The following is a 25,502-nucleotide window of genomic DNA, read 5'->3' as shown; positions in this document are numbered from 1 at the left end:
ACCGTCAGCATGCACCCAAGTCCACAGAGCAGCTTCGACAACACAGTGCCTGATACAGAGCAGGCACTTCTACTCTCTCTTTCTCTTCCAGTTCCCAGAAAGGCCAGGATAGGAGGTACCTCAATTTAAGCAACCAGAGTAAGAGAAAAAAAAATTTTTTTCCCCTCTAGCATCAGTCCTCCCTACAGCAAGACCAGAACCACAAACAATGCTTTACAAGCAAAAGTCTGATCATGAAAAACAGTCTGAATCCTCCTCATTCACCAGCTCTACATGCCTGAGTTTTCTTAATCTCTTGGTTTCCAAACTTTGTAACCAGGGACAATACTAACTGTTCCTTATCTGAACTAAGTGTGCGATGTGAATGTGTGATCTGGGACAAAAAGGAAAGTGGGGAGGGAACTCCTGGTACCCCTGTAATCATGCCAGCTTGGGCTATGAGATTCCCCTGGGAAGAAAGGTTTCTTCAACATGTTATTCTCTATAAAATGCTCACTTCCTTTCCATTCTGAATGCCAACACCCTGGACTAGGCCTTCAGCACCACATCCCTGTATATAGCAATGACTTTCTAATCAATTTCTTTATTATAGACCATGTCCTCCCCTCCCTCAACCTGTCAGAATAATCTTGCCGTAGCACAGCTTTGACCACGTCCCTCCCCTGCTCAAAAACTTTCAATGGCTCCTCACTGCCAACGAAATAAATTATGAATGTCTTAGCCTAGCAACTACAGCTCTCTGTCAAGTGATCCTACCTTTCCTCTAATTCTGTTTCCTACTACTCACCTATACGAATCATGTGCACTTGTCAATCTGGGTTATTCATTATTCTGGAAAGGCGCTTTGGGGCTTTAGTTTTTATTCTTCTTCTACCAAGAATCCCTTCCCTTCCACCATCCCCTCCTGAAATCCTTCCCTTCCTTTCAAGGACCGGCTCAAATATCACATCCCCTGTGATTCTTCGCGTGATCACCATGGCCAGGAATGATTCGTCCCTCATTGGTACTCTTACAGCTGCACTTATTTGCATCATTCACATGGCATGTGCTACTTAGTACCTCGTACAGAAGTACTTTATGGCTCTGTCGTTTCTCTCCTACTAGTCTCCTGAAAGGCAGAGGCTGTATCTACAACTCCATGCTTATAGCACAAGGCACAGTGTTTAATAAATATTTGAGTCCATGTTTTAGTATTTTAAAAAATACTTGTGAATACTCTGGTTCATCTTACCCAGTAAGTTCTTTAACCCCCAGAGAATTCTCCATCTACCATAGCCAGTCCTAGAAGTTGGAGCAGGAACAGGATTTCGATGCCTTTCCAGTGGGGAAGGCCTGAATGGAATAATCCATGTGCTTTAAATGATTACAAACAAAACCATTTCATCCTTGACTTCAGTAAATATATGTACAGCATGGCCCTTCACAAATCTAAATTATAATTAAAGACTAAGTCTAAAAAGATCAGAGATAACATTTATTTATTTATTTATTTATTTATTTAAAGTAGGCTCCACGCCCAGCATGGAGCCCAAGGCAGGGTTTGAACTCATGACCCTCAGATCAGGACCTGAGCTGAGATCAAGAGTCCGATGCTTAACTGACTGAGCATCCCCAGGCACCCCTCAGAGGTAACGTTTTAAATAAAAGTGACAATACTGTTATTTAAAAAGAGCTTTACCTGTCCTTTATAATCAGAAATGGATGTAGCTATAAGTAGCTATTCTGGATGTTAAAATTATGAATAACTTGTTTCCTTCTTTATGTTTCTCTATATTACTTGTGTAAAAAATCTTTTCAGAAAGCACATGTACTTCAGAAAGTATTAAAAAATGTTTTGTTTACCAAAGCTAACCAAGAATATATTTCTGAAGATGCAAAAAATGAATTATCTCAAATTCAACAAGTTAATGATGAATTTGTGAGAAAACATTTTTATGTCCCATTATTACTAAAAAAAAAACCCCAAGTTTATTATTTCACTTATATTTTTCAACATTTGTGCATAACTTTGTGCTTGAATGAGTATACAGTTTTTTAAATTTAAACATTTTAGATTTAAATATGAAATATGCATGTTTAAATTGAGACCTTTATCTTTATTAGTTTTTTTCTACTTACAAAAATAATACAGACTCATTATAAAAATTTCCAACATTACAGAAATATAGAAATGTAGACAGTGAATGTCCGCCATAATCTACTAGCCCTCCCTGAGGTAACCAATATTAACAACGGCTTGGTACTTATAGCCTCACTTTTTTTTCTATGCGTATACTAACATACAGGTTTTAACAAAAATATAAATAATCATTAACATAAAAAACAGTTATACAGTTTGCTTTTTGTCACTTAATATATCTTGTATACCGTTTCACGTCAGTAAATATAGATTGACCTCATTCTTTTCAGCAAGTACAAGGTATTTCATTTAATGGATTTATCCCAATCCCCTATTGATGGCTACCTGGACTACTCCAAAGATTTCACTATTGTGAATAACACCAAAAAAAAAAAAAAATTCAGCTATATACACTTTTGTGTGGTGTGAATGTTTGCATAGAATAGATCCCAGAATTATAACTTCTAGATCAAAAGATATGAATATATTAATGCTTCTTCTATTGATATCACCAAATTGTCCAAATTAGAAACTTAAAACAATGGGTTATAAAATTAACACGTTTTCACTCTGCCTTTAAATTCGCAGTCTGAAAGGAAGCTCTAGGGCTAATTCATTTCCCAAATTAGTTCTCAATACAAATGAACTGGCCCCCAAAGAAGAAAAGTTATCTCTAGAGGAGCTATCGCTGTTAAAAAGCATGTGCATCACTCCTGTGATTTCTAATCAGACACAGTAAATTAGGACTCCTGGTTCACTGGTTTGACTTTTTGAGTTCCCAAAAAACATACTCACAGCCCTGAAAAAATAAATTACACAGTAGTTAGTATAAAAAAAATATTTGCTAAGCCTTCCTCTTGCTCAGTATTGTTGATACAAGTTACAATATAGGCAAGAAAAATGTACTGAAGATAGGTCACAATAAAAAGCTGCACAGGGAGAATGATTAAATGTTGGAACAGAAGAGGCTGAACCTGCAAAAAAGGACTTCTCACAAATGGAAACTTGAAGGGATAAAATCTTGCCAGCAAATGAGAAAAAAATTCCTGAATATTTTAGAAATCTATGGACCCTGATAACATTAGCAACCCCTTAACAGCTATAAACTTATTTAGACCTTACAGTGTGCTTTCACATCCATGAGATCTCCTTTAATCCTCACAACAGCCCAAGGAGGAAGCCCTCAGTATTCTAATTTTACAAATGAGAGAGAAGCCAGCTCTCTCTCTGTCTCTCTCTCTCTCTCTCTCACACACACACACACACACACACACACACACACACACACACCTGACTCTTCAATGTATAGCCCAAGGAACTGCAGCATGGACTACACTTGGGAGCTTTGTTGAACTGCAGAGTTCCAGGGTAGACCTGACTCCGAATCTGCATTTTAACAAAACCACTCACTGCCTCTTGCCCCTACACACTAATCTGCCTGCACATTCACTCTTAGAAACCCTGTTCACTAGCCAGTTCTGGGTTTGCTATGAGGGCAAGTCTCTAAGACAGTTGCTGGGGCGGGGGCGGGGGGGCGGGGGGGGGAAGAACGTGGGGCCTCACAAGAGAGATCAAAGCAGCCTGGGGAAGGAAGGACATCATAAGGAGAAAGGACATGTTTAGTCTGCAACAGGTTACTATGTCATATGAAAACAATCATGGATACGTGCATTTTCCCAAATAGAAGCTGACCAATGAGCATCAGGGTAATGAACAGAGGGAGGCCTCCAGCCTGCCTGCTGCATGTTTAGTTCTGACAAGCAGCTGCTTGCTTTTCTCCAACGCAGCAGTTGAGAGGTGGCGAGGGTCAGAGTTTCTGAGCGTGCTCTGAGCTCCTCCCCCGCGATCACAAACTGCCTGTGGGCTGCTCTCCACCCAGTCCACCTGACTTGGGGCTTCCTCTCCTCAGACTAACCAGGGCAGCTGCAGGAAAGCATGTATTAAGATCCCATGCTTTTGCACCCATAATGTTATCATCATTGCCTATGTGACGAAAGAAATCAAAATAATACAAATCTGAGGTCAGGGGAGGCAAGATACTTGCTCGAAGAACTTAGCAACCTTGGAGCCTGCCCAACCAACCAGAGTCAGGTGGGCAAATGACCTCATTTTTGCTCTTTTTCATGGTCACTGAACTCCAACTGTCATCATCCAGTTCGGCTCTGGCACGGGACATTTTAGGCCCAGTTTTTTTCCACAGAAAATAGGCATTTTAACTCAGCAACTCTCCACAGCTTCAAAGACAAGGTCAGTTGTGAGTCGGGACAGGTACAGCAATAACAGAGAGGTGGAGTACAGAGATAAACAAGGAGAGGTTTGGGGCAGGGGAGAACTAGCAAGCAGTCAGGAGTGTGAGCTACACAATCAACTGCCAGCTAAGAGCAAACAGGTTCAAGGCCCATGAATCCCCCACACCAAAACAAGCAAAGCATCTACTGGTCTCCACTTCACTCCCCCACCTCACTCCAATCCGAGAGAGAAGCAGCAACTACTTGCGGCTTATGGTCATCTGACACCACAGAACTGCGCCCTGTCAACTTGACATTCACGGACCCACAGGACCACAAGTTGTACTGTTCCTAATGGTACCATAGGGCAAGAAGTGGAAATCTGGAGTTGGGGGTGGGAAGAACAGCAAGGATGTAGAGGGAAAGGAGGGTTACCGAATGATGGCTCTAAAATAGTCTGAGAAATGCATCAAATCAACTTGGATGGGGCAAGTTGGGGGAAAAGTATACTTTTCAAGGTACTGTGCTTTTCCAAGCTGAACGCAGGCTGCAACTCTTGACTATAGCAATACTAGGCATAAACTTCTGTGCTCAGTGTCACATTGTGCACAAGAAGACTCTCTGGGAAGAGTAAAGAATCAAGATTAAGTGTCGGCTTTGGAGTTAAGATGGCCAATAAGTTAAGGGAGTCTGAATCCCAGCTGCACCATCTACTGGCTATGTAACCACCAGCTACTCACCTGACCTCTTAGCATCCGTTTCCTCATCTACAAAATGGGGACAGTAACAGTATTGATAGAAGAGTGGTGTGAAATGTGAATGAGATAATATATATGGAATAGCACAGGACATAGCAAAAGCCAATAAATAAATGTTCATCATTATTAGCACTACAAATATTATTTCTAGTATGGTTTTAGGAGAGCAACATAAGGGCAGGAAGCACTGACAACAAAATCTGGAAAACGTGGTTCCAGTAAGCACACTGCCTGGAAATGCTGAATGGCACAAATCCATAATGGATGGGGGAAAAAAGAAACTTGAAAAGTAAAAGAACAAACAGTCAAGATCAAGTCCTTGGGGATTTAATTTTTTTTTTTTAAATAAAACCATATTAATTACCTAACACAAAAACCTCACTCATCTCCATCCTCACCCACCACGATGACACTGTTAGCATCACATCCTTCAGAAACTACCAACACTTTGGCAGTGTTCTATTTCTTGACTTTGGGTGATGATGATATGGGGGACCGTGTTGTAAGTACATACAATATTATATTATTATATTTCATAAGCTTTTCTGTGTCTGTTATATTTCATAATTTTTTTAAAGTTAGTTTTGTTTTTTAAGTGCCAGCACCTTTAATGAGGTCAGCTGAGCGTATGGGGAAATGACCAGAGGCACCACTAAAGGAATACAGATCTCAAAGCCTGATGAGAGGTATGATGGGAAGTTGGAAATTGTAGGGCGCTCAGCATGAATGAGAAGCAATGTTCAAATCCAGAAGAACCTAAGAAACTCCCTTCTCAGGATTCCTCCAAAAAAGAATCTGCTACACTGAAAAAAAAAAAAAAAAAACAAGAAATCAGCCATGTGGTTTCACTAAGTGCTCCAAGATTTTCAAGTAAATTTAAATCTCAGCTATGAAAGAAGGGGCAGGGAGGAGAAAAGATCTTTAGCTTCATTCCAGTTTTAGGAAGAGAGATAAGGCATATAAACTTAGAAATCTAGTCTAAAAAAAAAAAAAAAAGACTGTTTTATAGACTACAGAAGCAACAAAAAGCATTATAAACATTCTCTGTGCTAAAATGAGAGGGGGTGGAATTTACTCCCCTAGAAGTCTAAGAGGAGATACCCATCCTGTGATGTGAACTCATTCTTCTGTAAGTGCCCTTCAAAACCAGAGGAAAATGTTGTAGCCAATTAAGAAGCACTGTAGACTTGCTGATATAACTGCTGGGAGGGAGGAAACCAAGATGTGGAAAATGTGAACACTCAAAAATACCAACCCTAAAGATCCACACTGCCCCATCTGTCTGTCATACTCCCTTTATTTCTTGCCCTCCCCTACCCTTTCTTTTCATTTTAAGAGGTAACAGAAGTTAAGGTAAAAATCACAATGTGGATCTGATTCAGCAAACATCCAGCAGGTGGGCAGCTCTCATTGCACAAATCCACTGAGAACTGCTGTCAAAGGAAGCTGACAGAAAACCTGGCCTTGGCCAGCATTAAACAATGGAGCCTAGACAAGAGGCTTAGCTTGCAGCAGTAGGAATGTGATGTATAATACAACAAATCCTACTGAAAACACTGTAGCTTTTTTTCTAACCAACACTGCAGTCAGCCCATGAAGTAAAACCAATAGATACTCTGAGAACAGTGCAACAGACCACGTTCCCAGAGAAGCTTAGTTTGAATAAACATCGTCCCAAATTTCAAGCCCTGGACTGTTTTCCAAACAAAGGGGCAGTGATAACAGCCACAAGCCCAACTTTAGATGCAGGAGGTTGATGGAGAGGTTACAGAAGTCAGGATTAAAGGCTCACTTCTACCAATGTTTTCTCATTAGTCAAGGGATGAAAAACACGCAAGTGACAAATGGAAGAGGGAAGAGTAAAGGCAGAGAAATACCAATGGCCCCAAAGACATTCAAAATATGGACAGGAAATAAGACAGTGACTCAAACTGACCCAACGGGGGACACTTGCCTTAAATTACAAGCGGAGGGAGGGAAAAGAAACTTGGAAAGCAGCAGTGCTGTTAGACTCTGAAATGGGTGAGACCAAGTAGATGACCAAAGGCTTTGCAAGACAACTTAGAGCCTGAAGAGGCTGGGCTATTTTAGACAGGAAAGGAGGAGTTGCGCTGAGGAGAGAGGAATCCTCCCTCTCCAGTGAGAATCACTTTGAAGGCTGAGGGCAGCTGCAGGAACCGGAAGGAGAAATGAAGCAGAGATCAAAGGAACAAAACCAGGAGAACACCTCACACTTTTCACTGTACACCACCTGTTCTGAGGATCTCAACACACTTCATAAGCCTTACTTGAGGAATATATCATAGATAGAAAACTCAGTAACTTGCTCAAGGTCATTCACAAAAGGCACGTGAGGGGCAGGTCTTCTGCCCACAGGGGCCCTCTACCCTTGGCCATCTACTTCTAGGTGGGGAACCCAGAGAGTGTGTATTAAACACTAAAAACTCTTGGTTCCTATGAGTGCCAAGGGAAGTGGGTAGTGGAATGGTGACATTAAAAACCGGCCAGGACTCAGAGATATTATCAAAGTTTCCTATTCCTGCCCACAGAGGAAATTCCTGCTGATCTGTCTTAGTAAGGCAATTATCAGTTCCTCATATCTGACCCTACAACAGGGCAGTTCTCTCAGATCTATCTCTGACATACCAGTTTACAGAGCAGTCAGTCTAAAAGACACAGTGGAGATAAAAACTACCCCAGGAGAAGAGTATACTTACTGGGCTAGTTTTCTACACTCTCAAGAAGCCTCAGTGAGGGGGCACCTGGGTGGCTTAGTCGGTTAAGCATTTGACTCTTGATTTCAGCTCGGGTCATGATCTCAGGGTCATGGGATTGAGCCCCACATTGGGCTGCACACTCAGTGAAGAGTCTGCTTGAGATTCTCTCTCTCTCCCTCTGCCCCTCCCCACATTCATGCTCTCTCTCCCTCTCTCCAATAAATATATAAATCTCTAAATAAAGTAAAATAATTTTAAAAAAAGAGAGAAGAAGCCTCAATGAGTACTTGGGTATGAAGCCAACAGATTTCAGGGTCCTAGCACTTAAGCCACAGGTTTGTAACCCAGCAGCGGGCTTCTGGTGGAACTTAATGTATACACTGCTCTGTGGGGAGCCTGCTTCTCCCTCTCCCTCTGCCTGCCACTCCTCCTGCTTGTGCTCGCTCGCTCTCTCCCTGTCAAATAAATAAAATCTTTAAAAAACAACTACCAGGGCACGTGGGTGGATCAGTCATTAAGCGTCTGCCTTCGGCTCAGGTCATGATCCCAGGGTCCCGAGATCGGGCCCCACATTGGGCTCCCTGCTTCTCCCTCTCCCACTCCTCCTGCTTGTGTTCCCTCTCTCACTGTGTCTCTCTCTGTCAAATAAATAAATAAAATCTTTAAAAAAAAAAAAACAACTACCAAACTCTACAACCAGAGGGAAGCCTGGGTGGCTAGGCTGGGTAAGTGTCTGCCTTCGACTCAGGTCCTGGGATGGAGTCCCACATCAGGCTCTTTGCTCAGCGAGGAGCCTGCTTCTCCCTCTGCCTGCCATTCCCCCTGCTTGTGCTCTCTCTCTCTCTGACAAATAAAATCTTTTTTTAAAAATTAAAATAATAATAATAAATAATAAAATAAATAAATAAATAATATAAAATAATAAAAAAAAACTCTACCCCCAGAGCTTCTGATTCCATATAGCTAGGATGGGGCCCAGGAATGTGTATTTTTAAAAAGCTGCCGAAGTATTCTATCTCACTGCTGTCCTGACTTCTCTCCCAAGTCGAGAGCCATCAAGCTTAAGCCAATGATCCATACATAAATGCTTTGGAAATGAATATGCTTTCCCACTACCAAATAGGCAGATTAAAGAGTCTCAGTACTAATACCTGGACTCAAACACTGAGCAAAAGCTGCAATTAGATTATTGCCAGTTTTTTCTCTTCCATGAAAATCCCCTACACAAACTCTTCTTAGAGCCACATATTAAAAGGCTCAAAGCACCACCATACAACCAGACATGAGAAAACTTGGGGAAAAAATGAGAGAGAGAAAAAGAGAGAGAATGCATTAGATTTGTATCCATAAAAACTGAGAACTAGAAGAAAGCTACAAGTCATCTTACCCATTGTTTCCAGAAGAATAATACATAACCCAGATTGGACAAATGGCTATTAAGGAGGAGGAGGATTTCAAAACCTCTTCATTTACTTTTTCAAAATCTAACTCTCCAGCACAGGCAATCCTTTTGTATCCCTAACTTACATCGTGCCTGCTCGGCTTCATTCCATTTCTGTCCTTTGTTAAAATAGAAAAATGACCCAGCTCCCTCCACATAAAAATCTTCCAGAAACTTTAAGAAAAGAGGGGGAGGGCTAGCTATGCAGAGCACACACATGCTTAAGGAAAACACAGCCTCGGCTGAATGGCAGAACTAACAACTGCACAGAATTTGAAGTTGAAGGGTGTTTACAACTGATAACTTTGAGTTACACTTCATCAAGACTCAGATCTGGCAATAAAACCTCAAATTACTCTTTGCTAATTCTATCTCACTGCAGAGACTTCCCTCCCTTAGAGAAAGTTCAATACAAATCCTAGCTCTCAATTACCCATTTCTCAATCAAGATTCTCAATCCCCATTTCTACTTGGCTCTCATTCCAGCTTTTAACCATATGTCAACCGTATTTTTAACTAAGTCTCTCCTGAGTTAAAAAGTCTTTAATGAGCACTGCTTTCTGCATTTATGCACTTTCCCTTCTTACTTGTGCCCTTCACACCTAATGAGGCTGGCTACATCTCTACTTCTTTTTCAATATCTTATTATTCCTAATTTCAATTTTTCTTTAAAGACATCACCAAACTCCTCCTGATTATCTCCTATTCTTCTGGAATTCCAAGTTTATCCCCACTAATTCTGACATCATTAAAGTGTTTTCATTCATTTATTCACTTAGGATTTACTGCACACCTTACACTATACTAAACAGTGCGATGTAAAAGAAATAAAGAACATGACCCCTCGCCTTAGGAAATGAAGACATACATAAAAGAACAATTAGAGATTGGTTCTAAGGTAGTGGGGCTACTCAGAGAAGTCCCTGAGACTCCAGTAAATATAGAGCTGGATGTAAAAGTAAGGGGAGAATTTGGTGAAAAGGCTACTTTAGACAGGGGGAACAGTATGACTCAAAGCAGCAGGCCATCTCAGGTAAGAGGTGCACAAAGGCCCTCTGTCACTTCCTTCTTTGCCACCCCCCCCCAATCCTCAAAGGCATATGTCTTTTGGTCTTCAAATTTTATTTCAGAGTTAGTTATCCGTGAATTACAAGCTTTCTGATTGTTACCATGATGACCCACAGCCACCACATATTAGAGCAGCTCACAAAGCTTTATACATCAGGTCCTATGTGGATTACTACAGGGCAGGCTTTTAGAATCATCTTAAGTCGAGACTTCAATAAGGAGTGTGGGGAGTCAGACATCTGTAGGGTCCCAGGCACACAAAGACAGCAATTACTTTTGGGTGCTAAAGATAGACACCACACTCTTGCTCTGTCGGACTACTCAAGGGTCATTCAACTTCAGCTTAGTATTTCCTTCATTCACAGCTCTAGGACAAACAAAGCCATTTAAAGCAGTCTGAAACACTGAATTTCTATTTGAAACAGGGATGTTTAATGGTGATGCCACTGGGATGCTCTTTTTCACTGTTTTCCTAGAGAGCTTTCCCTCTTCTCTTGCCTCAGGACTCACAGTTCAAGCATCCCTACCTCTGTGAAGTCTTTCCTAATTCCCCTAAGCTGACTTAGGTTCCCTTCCCTGTGCTGCCTTTAAGACCTTTATGCTTACTTCTAGGACAGCACTTAACATACCAAGTTGTAATTATTTGTTTATATATAATATGACTAGCCACAAGCTCTTTGATGGCAAGGATGTTTTATTCATCACTGATTCCATACATAACAGGCACACAATAAACATTTGTTGAGTCCATTAATGATGAGTGATATGGGAAGTTTTAAAGAATGGTGGACTGCACCTTCTGGATCCAGACCAAAATTATAGTAAGTATTAACACTGAAGAATAAACTCCCATTACACATTTCTACTACCTATAGCATTCGTGGTCAGAAAAAGAAGCCAAAACATATGAGACGATTGCTCTAGTGGTGGTGGTCACTGTCAAGTTACCAGCCAAGAATAAGAGAGCTTGCAGTACTAAGTGATCCAACACAGTAAATGAGTGAAAAGAGTCAAATCTAAGACAGTTTCTAAGTTCCAGGCTCATTCTCCTACCTCTGGAGAATATGAACAATGAACTCCTATTAGAGTCCTTAGAAAGGTCACCAACTCCACTGCCATGGAACCTTGTGGCCAATTTCAATTCAATATGATCTCTGCTGAAATACACAGGAAGGCTGTTCTCCTTCTGACCACATCCAAGTAAGGTTCTGCTAAAGGACAGAGATCTGAACCAAGTCCTCCCAGAATCCTTCCATGTTGCACATGAGCACTCTAAGTCAATACTCATTGGCTCTACTCATCCTCTGAAGAGATACAGGCAAGGCAATAAAATGCTGCTGTCTCCAGTGTCTCTCCCTGTAGCAATCCTGGACTGCACAAGGCTACTGTGTTTATAGGCTGCTAATATGACACAAAAGTCGAATCTGATTCTGTGGGAACAAAACCCTAGATTCCTTCAGGGATTAAATAAATTTGGTCTGCTTTTGTATTCCCAAAGTTGTGGGGGCTCAACGAAGTTGAAGAAAGCATAAAGACCAACACCCAGACAAGTGAGGGGATGGAAAGGGACTGGCCTCTGAGGAACTTGTGCAGCAGGGTGGCACAGAGTGAGTAAGACAGGCAGTGTTCAAGGACAAACCAGGAGGACTGTTTTGCTAGCAGATACCTGGCTCCTTGCATGTTATCATTCCTAAGCATCTAAGAGGCTCCAGTTAAATTAATTTAGGCTTCTGGAAGAGACAAATTTGTTTTGACCCCAGGCAAAAGCATTTAGCAAGTCAATTCCTCAAACTAGGTATTCTTTCTGCTACTACTGTCTTGCATAACCTCAGCTGTGACACTAAAACCTGCAGCTATATTAGTCACAACTTAGCCCTTCACAGGGTATGTGGTCCCACTACCTCATCCAAAATGGGAAACTGAGTCATCACTTATGAACTGGCTTCCCCAAGCACAGTCTTAGTTTGTAGTGAAGCCACAACTGAATCCAGGTTGCCTTCCTCCTATTCTTTTTCACGGAGAAATCTCGGCATGCTCACTCCTGCTGCTCTTTTTCCTTTAACCTAAAATTAAATCATCGCTTCCTTGAGGCGCAGAGATGGGCACACTTGATCGTTTAGAGCCAACAAGAGCTTCTGGTTCTTCTCTTTCCCGAGAAAGAGGAAGGTGAAAGAAGAACACGGAACAGAAGAGAGGGACGGTGGGAAACGGGTGCCTCCCAATACTAGGACTCACCTTGGAGCTGAGGTCCTCTCGCCGGTTTCCTGCCTTACTCCTGCGTAATTTGATGGATGGGGATCGCAGCAGGTTCTTGATCCGGCTGGTAATAGTTGACCCTTCCACAGCCATCATGATGAGGAGCCCCGGGGGACAGTTCCTGGCCCAGTCTTGGAACTTGTCTCAAAAGCGGCACTGCCTTCCCACTCCACAGGTCCTTCCAGTATGCCCTCCCACTGACCTGAGATGGCAGAGGCCACCTTATCTTCTGCTAGCCGTGTCTGCAGCTTTTATCTCTAGGCATTACCCTCTCCCTTCTCCTCATACCTGCCTTCAAGCCCTGCGCGGTTTCTTACGTCTGAAGGACAAACCCATGAAAAAGAGGGGGAAAAAAGCCAGAGCTGCAAAGAAATACCAGGCCCACGCCTGCCAGAGACGTTCAGCCAGAGGGATGGGATTGGCCCTGGTAGGGCTGTGGTTGGTCTGGTCCCCGTTAATTCCCAACTGTTCCCATGGCAACTGCAGTGTCTAAAGAAGGAGGCCGCCGAGGCCACCGAGGAGTCCCGCCCGGGGCTTGGACACCTGAGCTGGCGGCCGCAGGGACACTCGGCGCGGCGGGGCTCGCTGTGGCCCGGCAACCCGTTCTGCCACGGGAGCCTCCCTCCCCCACCCTCGACCCTCGGGAGCTCGCTCTCGGCCCTCCGCAGGGGCCCTGGACCCTTCTCTTTCACCTCCCTCAGCAGCCCCAGCAACTCGCCAGCGCCCCCGCTCGGGCCCAGCCTCACCAGCCCCAGGGCGCGGGGAGCACCCCGCTCACAGCGCCCTCAGGCATCGCGCTCGGCGATTTCGGCTCCGCAGCAGCAGCGGCAGCAGCAGCTATGGTGGCACGAGCGGCTCAAAACGCGAACTACCGCCTGGGCCAAGCTACGGGCTGGTGAGGCGGAGCCCAGGCGAGGGGGTGCGGTCTGTAACCAGGAGGGCGTTCTGAGAGTGGACCAGTAAGGCTTATGGGGGCGGAGCCAATGACAGGGCCTAGGAAGCAGAGATGGGACTCGAAAACTAAGGGTTCCGCACAGTGCAGTCGCGGGGAGCGCTCCTAAAGGAAAGTCAACAGAACATGGCTTCAGAATTGAGAGAACCAGCCTTTTATGGTATTATCAGGCCCGGTCCTCCGGAGAAGTGCACTTCCCAGAGCCCCAACAAGACGGTAACCACGCCCCCAGGGTGCAGCGGTTGGCATTTGATAGGCCCGAGGGACCTTAGCCAAAACTAACTCCTAGCTCACAATTACAAGGTTGAGGTAAAGCTATAAGGCTCTGCTCCCATCGACCCCAAGCGCTGGGATTTAAAGTGGTTTGAATCGTTTCTGCTCGCCGCCTCCCCGGCGCTTTGACCTACGTGAAATGACTCCCCTGAGTAACTCTTGAGATTGGTAACAAGTGTTTTGAACTGGGCAACCTGATTGGCTGTGATCGAAAAAGGGGCGGGAGATGATAGCCAAGAACTGAGTTTAGGTGTGCGAGGGAAGGGAGAGAAGTGAATGCTCCTGGGATACATTTGTTTCCTTTAGGCTCCGATATCCCACCGCACTCTCTCCCCTAGAGTTGACAGGATTTTGTTGATCCAGATCTTTTCCTTGTTTCTGTCAAAATTTACTCTTTTCCCTAGTATCGTTACTTTGGCGAGGTCACCGTCAAACTTGTCGGCACTAGACTTAGTGGTATGGTTTTTCTAGTTCATTGTGGGGGGAGAGAAGTGGCGCGCGTGCATACTACTTCTTACGTGTCTCGGCCTGTTTGTTTTCTAGAAGTCCTTTGGCCTCGTTGCTACTTCAAGATTGCCTATGAAAAGGTTAACGTAAGCCAAAACACTTGGACCCCAGACAAAGCGTACGCTGTTATGTAGAGTCTCACCCTACCCAAATCTTTGGAACCCCTGGGGGACACAACGCGTTAGCAAAATGGAAGGACCCCTAAACCCACTGCTGTGGGTGCGCCTTGTACAGCCATTTGGCAAAAGAGGTATGTACTTGTATGTATTGCAGCCATGTGTTGTAAACTAGGATCTGCAAAGCCCACGTTGAAACAAAAATCTGGCAAGTCACCTCCTAGACGATCAACTGGCAATGGCTACCAGAAGCATGAGGCTTCCTTCTCTTCCACCCAATGGAGACATAAAGCAACATAAAATGGGATTTTCCATTTATTTCTCAAATCTGAAGGAAGGAGGCAAGGGTCAGCCACAGAGTATGAAATGGAAAGTTGGTTCCTTCAATTCCTTGCTACTCTATTTTACCTCTATGGGGGGAGAGAGGGAGGAGTGAATGTAATACTAATAAATGGGGGCGCCTGGGTGGCTCAGTCGTTAAGCGTCTGCCTTCGGCTCAGGTCATGATCCCAGGGTCCTGCAATCGAGCCCTGCATCAGGCTCCCTGCTCGGCGGGAAGCCTGCTTCTCCCTCTCCCACTCCCCGTGCTTGTGTTCCCTCTCTCGCTGTCAAATAAAATCTTAAAAAAAAAAAAAAAACCTTAAAAAAAAAAAAACTAATAAATGGTGCCACCTGCTGTCTTTACTTGTGTGCTACATGCCCCAGCAACTGCCACCTCCACCCTCAAGAGTTGTCCCTAATTCTCTCTGCATCATTTTTGTGTCCACTAGTGGTTTTCTCACATCACTTGTGGCCAGGTAGGTAAGTTTACGAAGTGTCATTGGTCATTTCCCGTCCAGAGTTAGCCTGGTTTATCCCCTCAGACACGTTCCCCAAATTAATTTGAAGCTGAAGCTGTAGAGACAAATCCAAGCTCCTTTCATTGTCTAAAATCATCTAGCTGAAAGACTGAGAACGGTGTAATGAGCTATCCTAAGTCTAGAATCTGCATACTTCGTCTAAGGCCAACCATGTATTTTTAATTCTTCACCATTTAATCCATTTATTGTCTAGATATCATGCAGCTTTTGAATTGTCAATATGGGAATAGGCTGTAGGCTGTTCCCATGCTTCATGAATTAATTCCTCATAAAATAGTAATCCTAGGTCTAGCATGAATAAAAGCGCTATCCCTTTCTCCAAACTAACTGCCAACCCACCCTCCAAATGCAGTTGACCCTTATATAAGTATTTCACCATCCATACACTATTTCACTTTTTATTCTGCTTGTATATGTCCTAAACATACATGGTTGTCAGATCCTAAAATTGTAGATGTCTAGGAATAGATGCATACAATTTTGCACTATGCTCATTAGATCAGATTTTAAAATTCACCCTAGGCTTAACATGCAAAAAGGTGCAATTATAAGATCCTGGAAAACAGGCTGGAGTAAACATTTGCTCATCAGTTCAAATATTTATTGAGCACCTTTACATGCAAGGCACTGTGGGACAGCTGAGATCAATGCTTGCAGTTGGAAACAGGATGGATCCCAAAACAATGCTTCCAAGACTGCTTTCCTACTTAACAAAATCTCTTCTAACAGCAGAGTTTGCAATGATAGAAGAATTTAGTAGAGCTTAGATTTGTCTCAAAATACCCAACTCATTCCATGGTTTAGCCTTCTCACCTTCCACATACGCCTCCATCACACTATTATTCAACGCTTATGTTATCTCTGTAGAGCAATTCAGTCATACTTAATATACTGCAACCATGCCTCAGTTCAGAATTTGTTTATATCAAATTATTCCCCTTAGTTTTAAAAATGCATTTATTTTTGACTGATCTTTTTTCTCCAAATGGCAGTCTGTATACCTCAGCTTTAATTTTCTCTGTATCCAGCCATTCATGTTCATGTAAAATTTGATTAGAGATAATACAATAACATGAAGATTTGATGTCCTTATAAGGATTTTCTTCAAAATCAACAATTATGTGCCAGGAATGTATTCAGATTCTTGGTTATCCATCATTCTCTATAAAAGTACCTGAAAATGTGCTGCCTACTCTATGCATTGTTTTTTAATCCGGACGTGAGGAACAAGGGTTATCACCATTTTTCAGACCCGTCTTCAAAGTGCATTTACCTCTCAATTCACCTGATCCCATTCAATTATCTTAACCAGTATAATTAAAAGAAAAACAAAACAAAAAACACACTACTGAACACTGCCCCAAATTATGTATGGATTATCTGCCTTTCATCTGTGTTCAAAACATTTCAAACTTGTTACAGAAGGGCCTGTCAGGTATTTCATCCATAGTTCCGGGGGGGCGGGGGGCCCTGAATTTATTATACATTTACCCAAAGTAATTTGCATGAAGTTCATAATACATAGACTTCATCTGTTAGTGATCTTAGTTTCAATGTCTAAAGGACTCCTTTAATAAAATGTTTTGTAAATCTTGATACTAGTTAGTTAACATGTACCTTGTTTTAAGAACATTTATTGTCCTTAGCCCCTGAGACTGTGTTAATGTCCCGTTATTCTCTAAGGTAACTGACATATTACCTTGCACACATTAGTATTATGAGGCTAGCCTTTCTTCACTGTAGAACTTCTTGAGACAAACACCGGCTGTCAATTTATGCAAAATTTTGAAGTCTCCATGTAAAACATGCTACGATTAGCAAAAATCTCCCCTAGATGGCATGTCAGAAACTTTGAAAACAGTAAGGAATTCCTATGATAAAACTACTTCAGTGGCACCTCTCTCAAATGACTCAAGGGCATTAGACTGCTCTGCTCCAACTCAGCACAAACCTCCCAACACCAAATCCTGCTTTAATTATTATAACTGATTTATTTCAAGTTTATACATTCTGCCTTCCACTCACCAAACTTCTTCTGTTCTTACATTTCTAAAAAAATAGTCATTTTTCAAAAGCAGAAAAGGAAAGATATATATTTAATATATAAAAGAAAAGGCTAAATCTGACATAATTATATTCTTAAAAACATTCCATTTATTTACAGATGTATAAAAAGGCGAATTATTGGTCTACTGAGATCATGCTTCTTATAGTGTTAGGGTGAGAGCTCACTATCCTCCCAATTCCTCAACTCCTCTCACTCAACTACATCTTTCATAATCACACATGTCATTTTCATAGATCAGTTTCTCCTGGGGTAAGGTTAAAAGGAAGGAGTTTTTGGAGATTTGAGATTTCTGTCATGACTGCAGGAGTGTTGTGAAGACTGAGCCCTCCAAATTAGCCCTCACAACTTACTAGTTCTAAGAGGTCTTGAAAACACCATTATCTTGGGAGTTTGTAAAGACATCTGCAGCCTTCCTTAAACACCTGGAATCATCTCTCATTTCCATCTTTGTACATCTCTCAACTATCTTCCCATCAAGAACTGATTATTACCTGTTTATCTATTTTCTTCTAAAAAAGGGAACAGTGTTCAGAAGCAGAATGGTCCTTCTTTTCCTGAGGATTATTCAACTCACTTGCCTTCTCCTTTGGCTGACCCTCAAAAGCCATAACAAGAGCCTTGGGAAGTCAGGAGGAAATTTGAGGACGAGACAAGCAAGTTAATAATGGGAAACTGCTATACCTGGATTAAAGTACTAGGATCTCCAAGGACAATTATTAGCAGGGGAGACAGGTGCTGGACTCCTTGGCTAAGGCATTGAATGAAATCTGCTGGGTAAAGAGGAGAGGGAGGGATAATGAGAAGCTGAGGGGCACTCATTACCTACTTCAAGCTTCTTCAAAAACCTTTAAAGGAGGGAAGGTTGAATGCTGATGAGCAGGTCTAGAAAGGCTAGTAGCACAAAATCAACAAAGAATTTGCTCTCACTGCAATTTGCAGAGGAAATTTTTCCACTCTTTTTCAATCTGCTGATTACCAGAGTTACTAGAAAGGGAACCAACCATGGAAGTACTAATTCACTGGCTAGAACCATTCCAAAGCTGGTCTCACAACCTATGTCTGAAGATATGCTGAGTGGGATTTGGCATAAAGAAGGCAAAGGGGGGTGGGGGAGGATGCAGAAGAAATAGCATCACCTAGGCACAGCCCAGGCACTGGAAGCTCTTGTGTTAGTGTTTCACAACACAAGCAAATCCTGTCAATGAAGACAGAACAGGGGTTACATTCCAAAATATAATTATTTAAGAAAGGCAAAATGCAGCAGCTAAATCCCAATCTATACATTTTCAGAATAGTGATTCTTGCCCCCAGGAGTTTCCAAGAGACCCCTCAAGTGCACCATGATTATTTACAAACTAGATAGGAAACGTCATTTCTATACTCAATACAAATCTCATCTTCTAGGTTGAAAACTTCAGCCTTTGAGAAATCTATGAAAACAACTATACAAAAATATAAATATCTTTATCTTTACAGGCTGTCAGTCCTTCATACCCTGACAGCTAATGAGTGAAAAAGCTCTACAGATCATTGAATCCATGGTAGCAGATAATAAAAAATATATCTCGTGATTCAAATACTGCCTCATTTCCCTGGTAAAGAGTGCCTACTGTAACTTTTCTTTTCTTTACATCCTGTGCAGGTAATAGTGAATGAAACCTTCAAGCACCAGGAGGCTGGTTTGATTTGGGAAACATCCAGCCCCACAATTTTTTGTTTTGGCCACTGTCTCTGGTCTGGGCAGGGAATGCTTTTCATTTTAGCTGTCTCTTGAGTGATGTGATTTGTGAAAAGGGGAGAGCTCCCTCTGTGCCTACCTCCAAAATACATATTCCAGGTAGAAATTCCTGGTACTGTGAAATGTCTTTCAACACCCAGACAGTAAGGGAGAACTAGTATTTTCCTTAACATCTCAAAATAATCACCTTAGTATTAAAAGTTAAAAGCATTCCTACGTTACCAGAAGGCTTGGATTTATAATTCTGATTGAAAAGGGAATGGAAGCTACTTGGGATATGAAAGAAGAGAAAATTTTGCTGAATGACACAAAGTGTTTCACTTTGGTATTCCATGGTACCCATCCTCTCTCCCGCTACTCTTGAAACACCAACTAAAAACTCTCTCTTCTGGATCGCTTCGCACAAGTGCATCACATTCCTTGGATTTCAGACTTAAACCACTTAAAACAACAGCTATCCACTACAGTTCAGCCCATAGCAACTCCAAAGTCTCAAGCAGCTTTTTCTCTGGGAGGGAAGAACTAGGAACCACTATGGACCTAGAGTCTTGTTATGAATTCCTTGGGTAAGAGGGGCACCTCGTGTTCAGTAATGGATCACATCTTCTTAGAGAGGATGAGGAGACCCAGCACCACAAGTGAGGTAACACATTTTAACATGATCAGAATTTCATAGTAGTAATTTCTAATATCGAGGTCAGCACCCTACCCCCCTTTCTCTACCATTATCCACCGCATCAAAGTCAAGGATCACAGTTCCATGACACAAAGAGATGCCTACAGAGAAAGGAGGTTTCCCTCATAGCCTGGCTTCTGCCTGAGGACAAATAAGTTCATTTCCCTGCAGAACTTGGTGAGGCCCCAGAGTTGCCCAATTTGGCCACAACAGGTGCCAGTGTAGGCATCACTTTGCTCTCCCGGCATTCCTGGTCATTCCCTGTTAAGTTCATTTTGTGTCCAACCGATCCAACTTTGGCAGCTACAGGTGCCAAAGAAGGCATCACCTTGAGACTCTGACCATCTGCATCACTGGAAGGATTAGCTACTTTTAAACCTAGAGGTGCCAACTTTGGCATAGGCCTCCACAAAGTATCTGTGCTGCTGTTCTCTAGGCCAGCTTTCATGTGTAGAACAGGAGGCGAGGACACACTTTCAGGCTCTGCAGGGACGCCAGAAGTACTCTTCCCTCCATCACTGGCTTTCCTATGGGAAAGGAGGGAATCCTTTATCTCAGAGTCAATAACAATCTTAAGGACATCTGGCTCAGAGGCTGGTTCAGCAAGTTGTTTCTCGTTCTCGGAAAAATCATCATCTTCCAAGTGCAAGAGGAGAGGACTGACAGAGTCACTCTCCCCTTGTACATCAGGTAACTCTTTCAAACCAGTTCCCAAGTGGCCAACTTGGAAAGTTGTTCGGTTCCCAGGAGGAAGCTTACTGATAAAAGCCCGTCGAGCATCCCCTGTGAACTCCGTATCCATAGAGCTGGGCAGTTCAGCCAGGCTAACAGAGTCATCATTTAGTTGTTGATTAAGAAAGGCAATCTCATTGAGCAATGAAGTCAGTGTCTCATCAGTATCATCCTCATCTTCCATGTTCGTCAGCAGTTCGCTGGGATCCAACGCTGCCTCCTCTATAGCAGATGCTACTTTTCTCAGTTCCATCTCTATACTTGAGTCCTTGAGATCTTTCATCTTCAATTTATGAAACGTAGACTCCTTTGGCTTCAGTTTCTCCCGTCTAGATTCACACTCTTTCCATTTATATTGAATACCTCTCATTTCACCAGAAATCTTTTTGGGTAAGAACTCTTGTGCTTCTTGCATACTGGAAACATCAACTATCTGTGGAAAACCAGAATCTTTATTTGCCAGAAAAACTGGTGTTGGACCCAATGCCATTCTGCCATCTCTATGGTTGCTTCTGGAAGAGATTCTACCCGAATCTTCAAAGGAGTTATCTTCATTCCTGATAGTACTTTTCAGGTGGTCAGATGGCTTGCCATCAGGAACTTCATGAGGATATTTGCCGCCACCCATATCTACCAAACCTCCTTCTGTGGCCAATGATGTCACATTAACAATTCTTGGCATCATAAATAAGTCGTCATTTTCTGAAGGAGGAAAAAAAATTTGTTTAGATCTACAGTGGTAAGCATCATTCTCATTCATACCCAATGACCAGAGATCTCAGAGAGTTAGTAGTCAAAATTCACCAGTTTACTTATTTTTTTTTTTTTAAGATTTTATTTATTTATTTTACAAAGAGAGAGAGCACAAGCAGGGGGAACAGCAGGCAGAGGGAGAGGGAGAAGCAGGCTCCCTGCTAAGCAGGGAGCCCAATGCGATGAGGAGCTTGATACCAGGACCCTGGGGTCATGACCTGAGTCGAAGGTAGATGCTTAAATACTGAGCCACCCAGGCACCCCTCACCAGTTTACGTTTATCAAGAAGATGAAAGGAATATTAGGTTCAAATTACGAACCTAGCCCAACAAGAAAACAGGTAAAATCTAACCAAAGTACTCTAATATTCTTTGTTATTTTAAGTTCTATTTAATTCTTTTATAGAAATGCTCCCCGGTTTATTTTTTATCCTGGGGCAAACATGGATCTTGATTCTGTTCACCCAATTAACTGCTACTCTGAGGGTAAAATGAAGCCCTAGAGGGGCGCCTGGGTGGCTCAGTCGTTAAGCGTCTGCCTTCGGCTCAGGTCATGATCCCAGGGTCCTGGGATCGAGCCCCGCATCGGGCTCCCTGCTCCGCGGGAAGCCTGTTTCTCCCTCTCCCTCTCCCCCTGCTTGTGATCCTGCTCTCACTGTGTCTCTCTGTCAAATAAATAAAATCTTTAAAAAAAAAAAAAATAAAAAATAAAATGAAGCCCTAGAGGCAGCACTGTAGAAGAAAGGATGACCCCTCCAGAAAGGGTTTAGCAGTATTAGTACTGGTAAAGATACCCTTTTACCTTAATAGAAATTTAGGTGCCTACAACCTAAATCATCAAACTGAGACTTCCTTTTCAATTCTACTCCTTTTCCCCAAAAGGGAGTGGTGCTCAAACTGAATCAGGCTGGTAAAGTAGGAGTGCACCATCTCAGATTACAACACAAAATTAATAAATATTTATTAACACCAAAACCTAAAACAATGACTCATCTTCCTTTTACTTTCGTTTGTTTACAATGTTTTTCCTACTTAGAAATAACTAAAACTCACAAAATAGTTCCCAATCCCATGTTTAAAAAAAAAAAAATCAATAGAGCCAAACATGTTATAAAAAGAGGGTCATCTCTTTCCAAGGAAAATGCAAATAGAAGAGATCTTTATCATTACAGAACACATTCAAAGGCTTTCTCTGTCACAGTGAGATACCAGGGATAACTCTTTTTCACCACCCAGAGAGGACAACACTTATAACAACATACCTGACTGAGCCACAGCACTGGTGGCAACTTGAGGCTTCAGATCTGCTTCCAAGAGAGCAGGAGAAACAGTTACCACTGGTCCTGAGAATAAAGGACCTTTTAAGGTGAGCAACTGCCCTTGCGGAGTCATCACGATGTTGGCAGCGGTGTGTGGAGTGTTAGAGGGGGAGGTATTTTCTGTAAGGAAAATCAGAAATAAGTTAGGGATAAAAGGTCTTCAATTATGTTGGTATAACCTAGGAGTCTGGGCGATATCCCTAAAACCACACTCTTGACTTAAAAGGCAAGAAGTAAATTTCAAATTAGTTAGGGAACCTCAACTTGGAATTTACTTTTTGAACCACTTGTCACTGCCTAACGGGTTACCTGTCCACTGATTCTCCTAAGGGACAGAACTTATGTTGAGGAAAACTCAACATGCAACCACTTTTTCAATGGAATAGTTCCAACAGTCTTGATAGTGAATCTAAATGAAGGCATGCACAATTCTATCCCCAGACAGGCTTTTCTTATACACCTCTAACAAAGTACAAGTTTCTAGCCCTTAAACTTTGTTTCTCCATCTATGAAATGAGGTGGATTAAACGATCATTAAAATCCTTTCTTAGCGAAGTTAAAACTAACTCATATTTTAGTATCCCTCAGTACTTTCTTAGATTTCCTGGTTCATACACTGGGCAACCCGAAGAGTAAAAGAGGATACACTATTCTCTAAGAATAAAAACAAGTAATATAAAAGCAACAAGGCCTCACTTCCAAAATCAAGATAGGAGAGAACAATAACTTAAAACCAATTTACTTTGTTCCTTAACAGCAATTCACTGATAGGCAATCTGATGAAAATACGGAGTCTGACTCAACAAAATTAAATTTTTTTAAAATTCCAATTTATTTGTCTCCGCAAGACAACTCAACTCATGAGCAAAACTGCAGGGAAATCAAGAGCTTCGGTATAAAGTATGAAAGGATGGCAGCTTAAAAAAAAATATTCACTGTAACATTAGAATAACATGACTGCTATCAAAAGTAGGTCTTACATGTTACCATAACTGGTAACTTCTTAAGATCTGCTTGAGTGTGTAAAGCTAGAAACTAAAATCTAATGTACTTAATATTCTTTTTATACAACCCATCTTTAATTCATTTAATTAAATCTAAAATTACAGCCAAGAGAAGACTCACTCCACTGAACTAAACTCATGTTCACCTACATTAAGGAAAGCAAAAAATGTCCCTCCTACCTGTGGCCTGGTCTCTTTTTCTGGAAAGAATCAAAGGTTTCCCCTTCCTGTTATTTATAAACATCTGTCCAAGATCTACAGATGATGCAGAAGATCCTTCCTGCTGTTTGCTAGTTCTGGGAGACACATCAAACTCATCTGATCCCATCTTCTTTTTTCTTTTTTGTGCCTCTAGTGCTTGTTGTTTTGCATAAATATACTCTAGCTTCTTCAGGACCACTTCTTCTGTCTTACCTATAGGTTGATAGGGAATAAACTGTCACTCTTTATATAACCCCAAATAATGAGAAATAGAGTCAACTGAAATTCAGTTGATTTAACTATATTCCCCAAAACTATGGAAGGCAAGAGTGATTATAATCCAGAGGAAACGCCCCACCCAATCAAAAGGTAACTGTTAACTCTGGGAACCAAGCCATAAACTAAGAAGTATCTGAAAAGTCTAACTGAGGATTTCTCCTCACTAAAGATGTTGTATTATACTCTTTTTACCAGAGATCATTCATGTATCTCACCTGAAAGAGATGAGACTTTCCGTATCAAAACATTCCGTTTTCGAGTCAGAAGATTTTTCTGTCCTATCAACTTGTCTGCCTGATCTGTTAGTCCCTGAATTTCGCTGAATGCCTAAGAACAAAAAATTAATATCATGTGAATTGATTTGCTCTTTTCTAAAAACAGGTAAGGCCTATACAATTTCTTCAATGAAAAAATTTTAATCTAATACTTTAGAAAACTTTATATGTCATTTAAAACAATTCTTAATGCTTCAGAAACTATTATTTGTTAAACTGTAGGAGGTGTTCTGGCTTTACTTCTAAGGAACATGATTATTTCCAAAGAGCATCACTGAGTGTTTCACAGGTGTTTCTAGTACTACAAGGAGATACAAAACATTTTACTCTTAGATTTTAATAATCAACTTTAAAATCACCTCCTTGTCTAAGTAAAATCTGGTTGAAATAACTATGTTCTAGATGGATATGAATGCTTGCCTTGTACTCCTCCAACTTCTACTTAAAAGCAATTTAAATGAAACTACCTTAGATATTTCAGATTTCCTTTTAAAATGACTGGCAACTGTTAAAAACTACGTTAAAATATCACTTATGTGGGCCACCTGGGTGGCTCAGTCGGCTAAGCATCTGCCTTCTGCTCAGGTCATGATCCCAGGGTCCTGGGATCAAGTCCCACACCTCAGACTCCTTGCTCGGCAGGGAGCCTGCTTCTCCCTCTACCTGCTGTTCTCCCTGCTTATGCCCTCTCTCATACACACAAATCTTAAAAAAAAAAAATCAGAAACATTAAAATATATAAGTATATATAAGTATATCACTTATGTTGTGCTTTTCACTGTGGTAAACTATTCTAGGGGCACCTGAGTGGCACAATTAACCATCCAATTCTTGGTTTCAGGACAGGTTGTGATCTCAGGGTCGTGAGATCAAGCCCCGTGTCAGACTGAGTTCAGCACACAATCTGCTTAAGACTCTCTCTGCCTCTCCCTCTGCCCCTCCCCACTCTCTCTCTAAAATAAATAATACATCTAAAAATAAAAAATAAATAAATAAAATGACTGGCAACTGTTAAAACTACGTTAAAGTATCACTTATGTTGTGCTTTTCACTGGTAAATTATCCTAAGTGCTATGGAGAACACCAACATACAGAGATTGTGGTAAATAGAGCTAACCAGAGTTTCTGACTTAATCTGAAGTAAAGATAGCTTGGCTGGTTAA

At 41.8% G+C, this 25,502-nt stretch overlaps 2 protein-coding genes across 12 annotated transcripts in view; both read right to left on the bottom strand.

Moving 5' to 3' along the window:
- MAPKBP1 (mitogen-activated protein kinase binding protein 1) overlaps nucleotides 1–13,476 on the bottom strand; it is a 51,153-nt gene extending 37,677 nt beyond the window's left edge. For 2 of the 3 annotated variants that reach the window (XM_032417221.1, XM_032417224.1), the window contains exon 1: nucleotides 12,567–13,476. In XM_032417221.1, the coding sequence (XP_032273112.1) occupies nucleotides 12,567–12,683 (117 nt within the window). In that variant the 5' untranslated portion in view covers nucleotides 12,684–13,476. The remainder of the gene's footprint in view (nucleotides 1–12,566) is intronic. The other variant, XM_032417222.1, reaches the window with a different exon arrangement.
- Nucleotides 13,477–15,108: 1,632 nt separating this feature from the next.
- MGA (MAX dimerization protein MGA) overlaps nucleotides 15,109–25,502 on the bottom strand; it is a 166,550-nt gene continuing 156,156 nt past the window's right edge. For all 9 annotated transcript variants that reach the window (XM_032418052.1, XM_032418053.1, XM_032418055.1 and 6 more), the window contains exons 21-24: nucleotides 24,280–24,391; nucleotides 23,765–23,998; nucleotides 22,524–22,700; nucleotides 15,109–21,211 (exon numbers count right to left, since the gene is read on the bottom strand). In XM_032418052.1, coding sequence (XP_032273943.1) covers nucleotides 19,935–21,211; nucleotides 22,524–22,700; nucleotides 23,765–23,998; nucleotides 24,280–24,391 — 1,800 coding nt within the window. In that variant the 3' untranslated portion in view covers nucleotides 15,109–19,934. The remainder of the gene's footprint in view (nucleotides 21,212–22,523; nucleotides 22,701–23,764; nucleotides 23,999–24,279; nucleotides 24,392–25,502) is intronic.

The sequence above is a fragment of the Phoca vitulina genome, unplaced genomic scaffold, assembly GCF_004348235.1.
Source record: "Phoca vitulina isolate PV1807 unplaced genomic scaffold, GSC_HSeal_1.0 scaffold20, whole genome shotgun sequence".
Taxonomy (NCBI): domain Eukaryota; kingdom Metazoa; phylum Chordata; class Mammalia; order Carnivora; family Phocidae; genus Phoca; species Phoca vitulina.
This window is presented reverse-complemented; position numbering and strand designations above follow the sequence as displayed.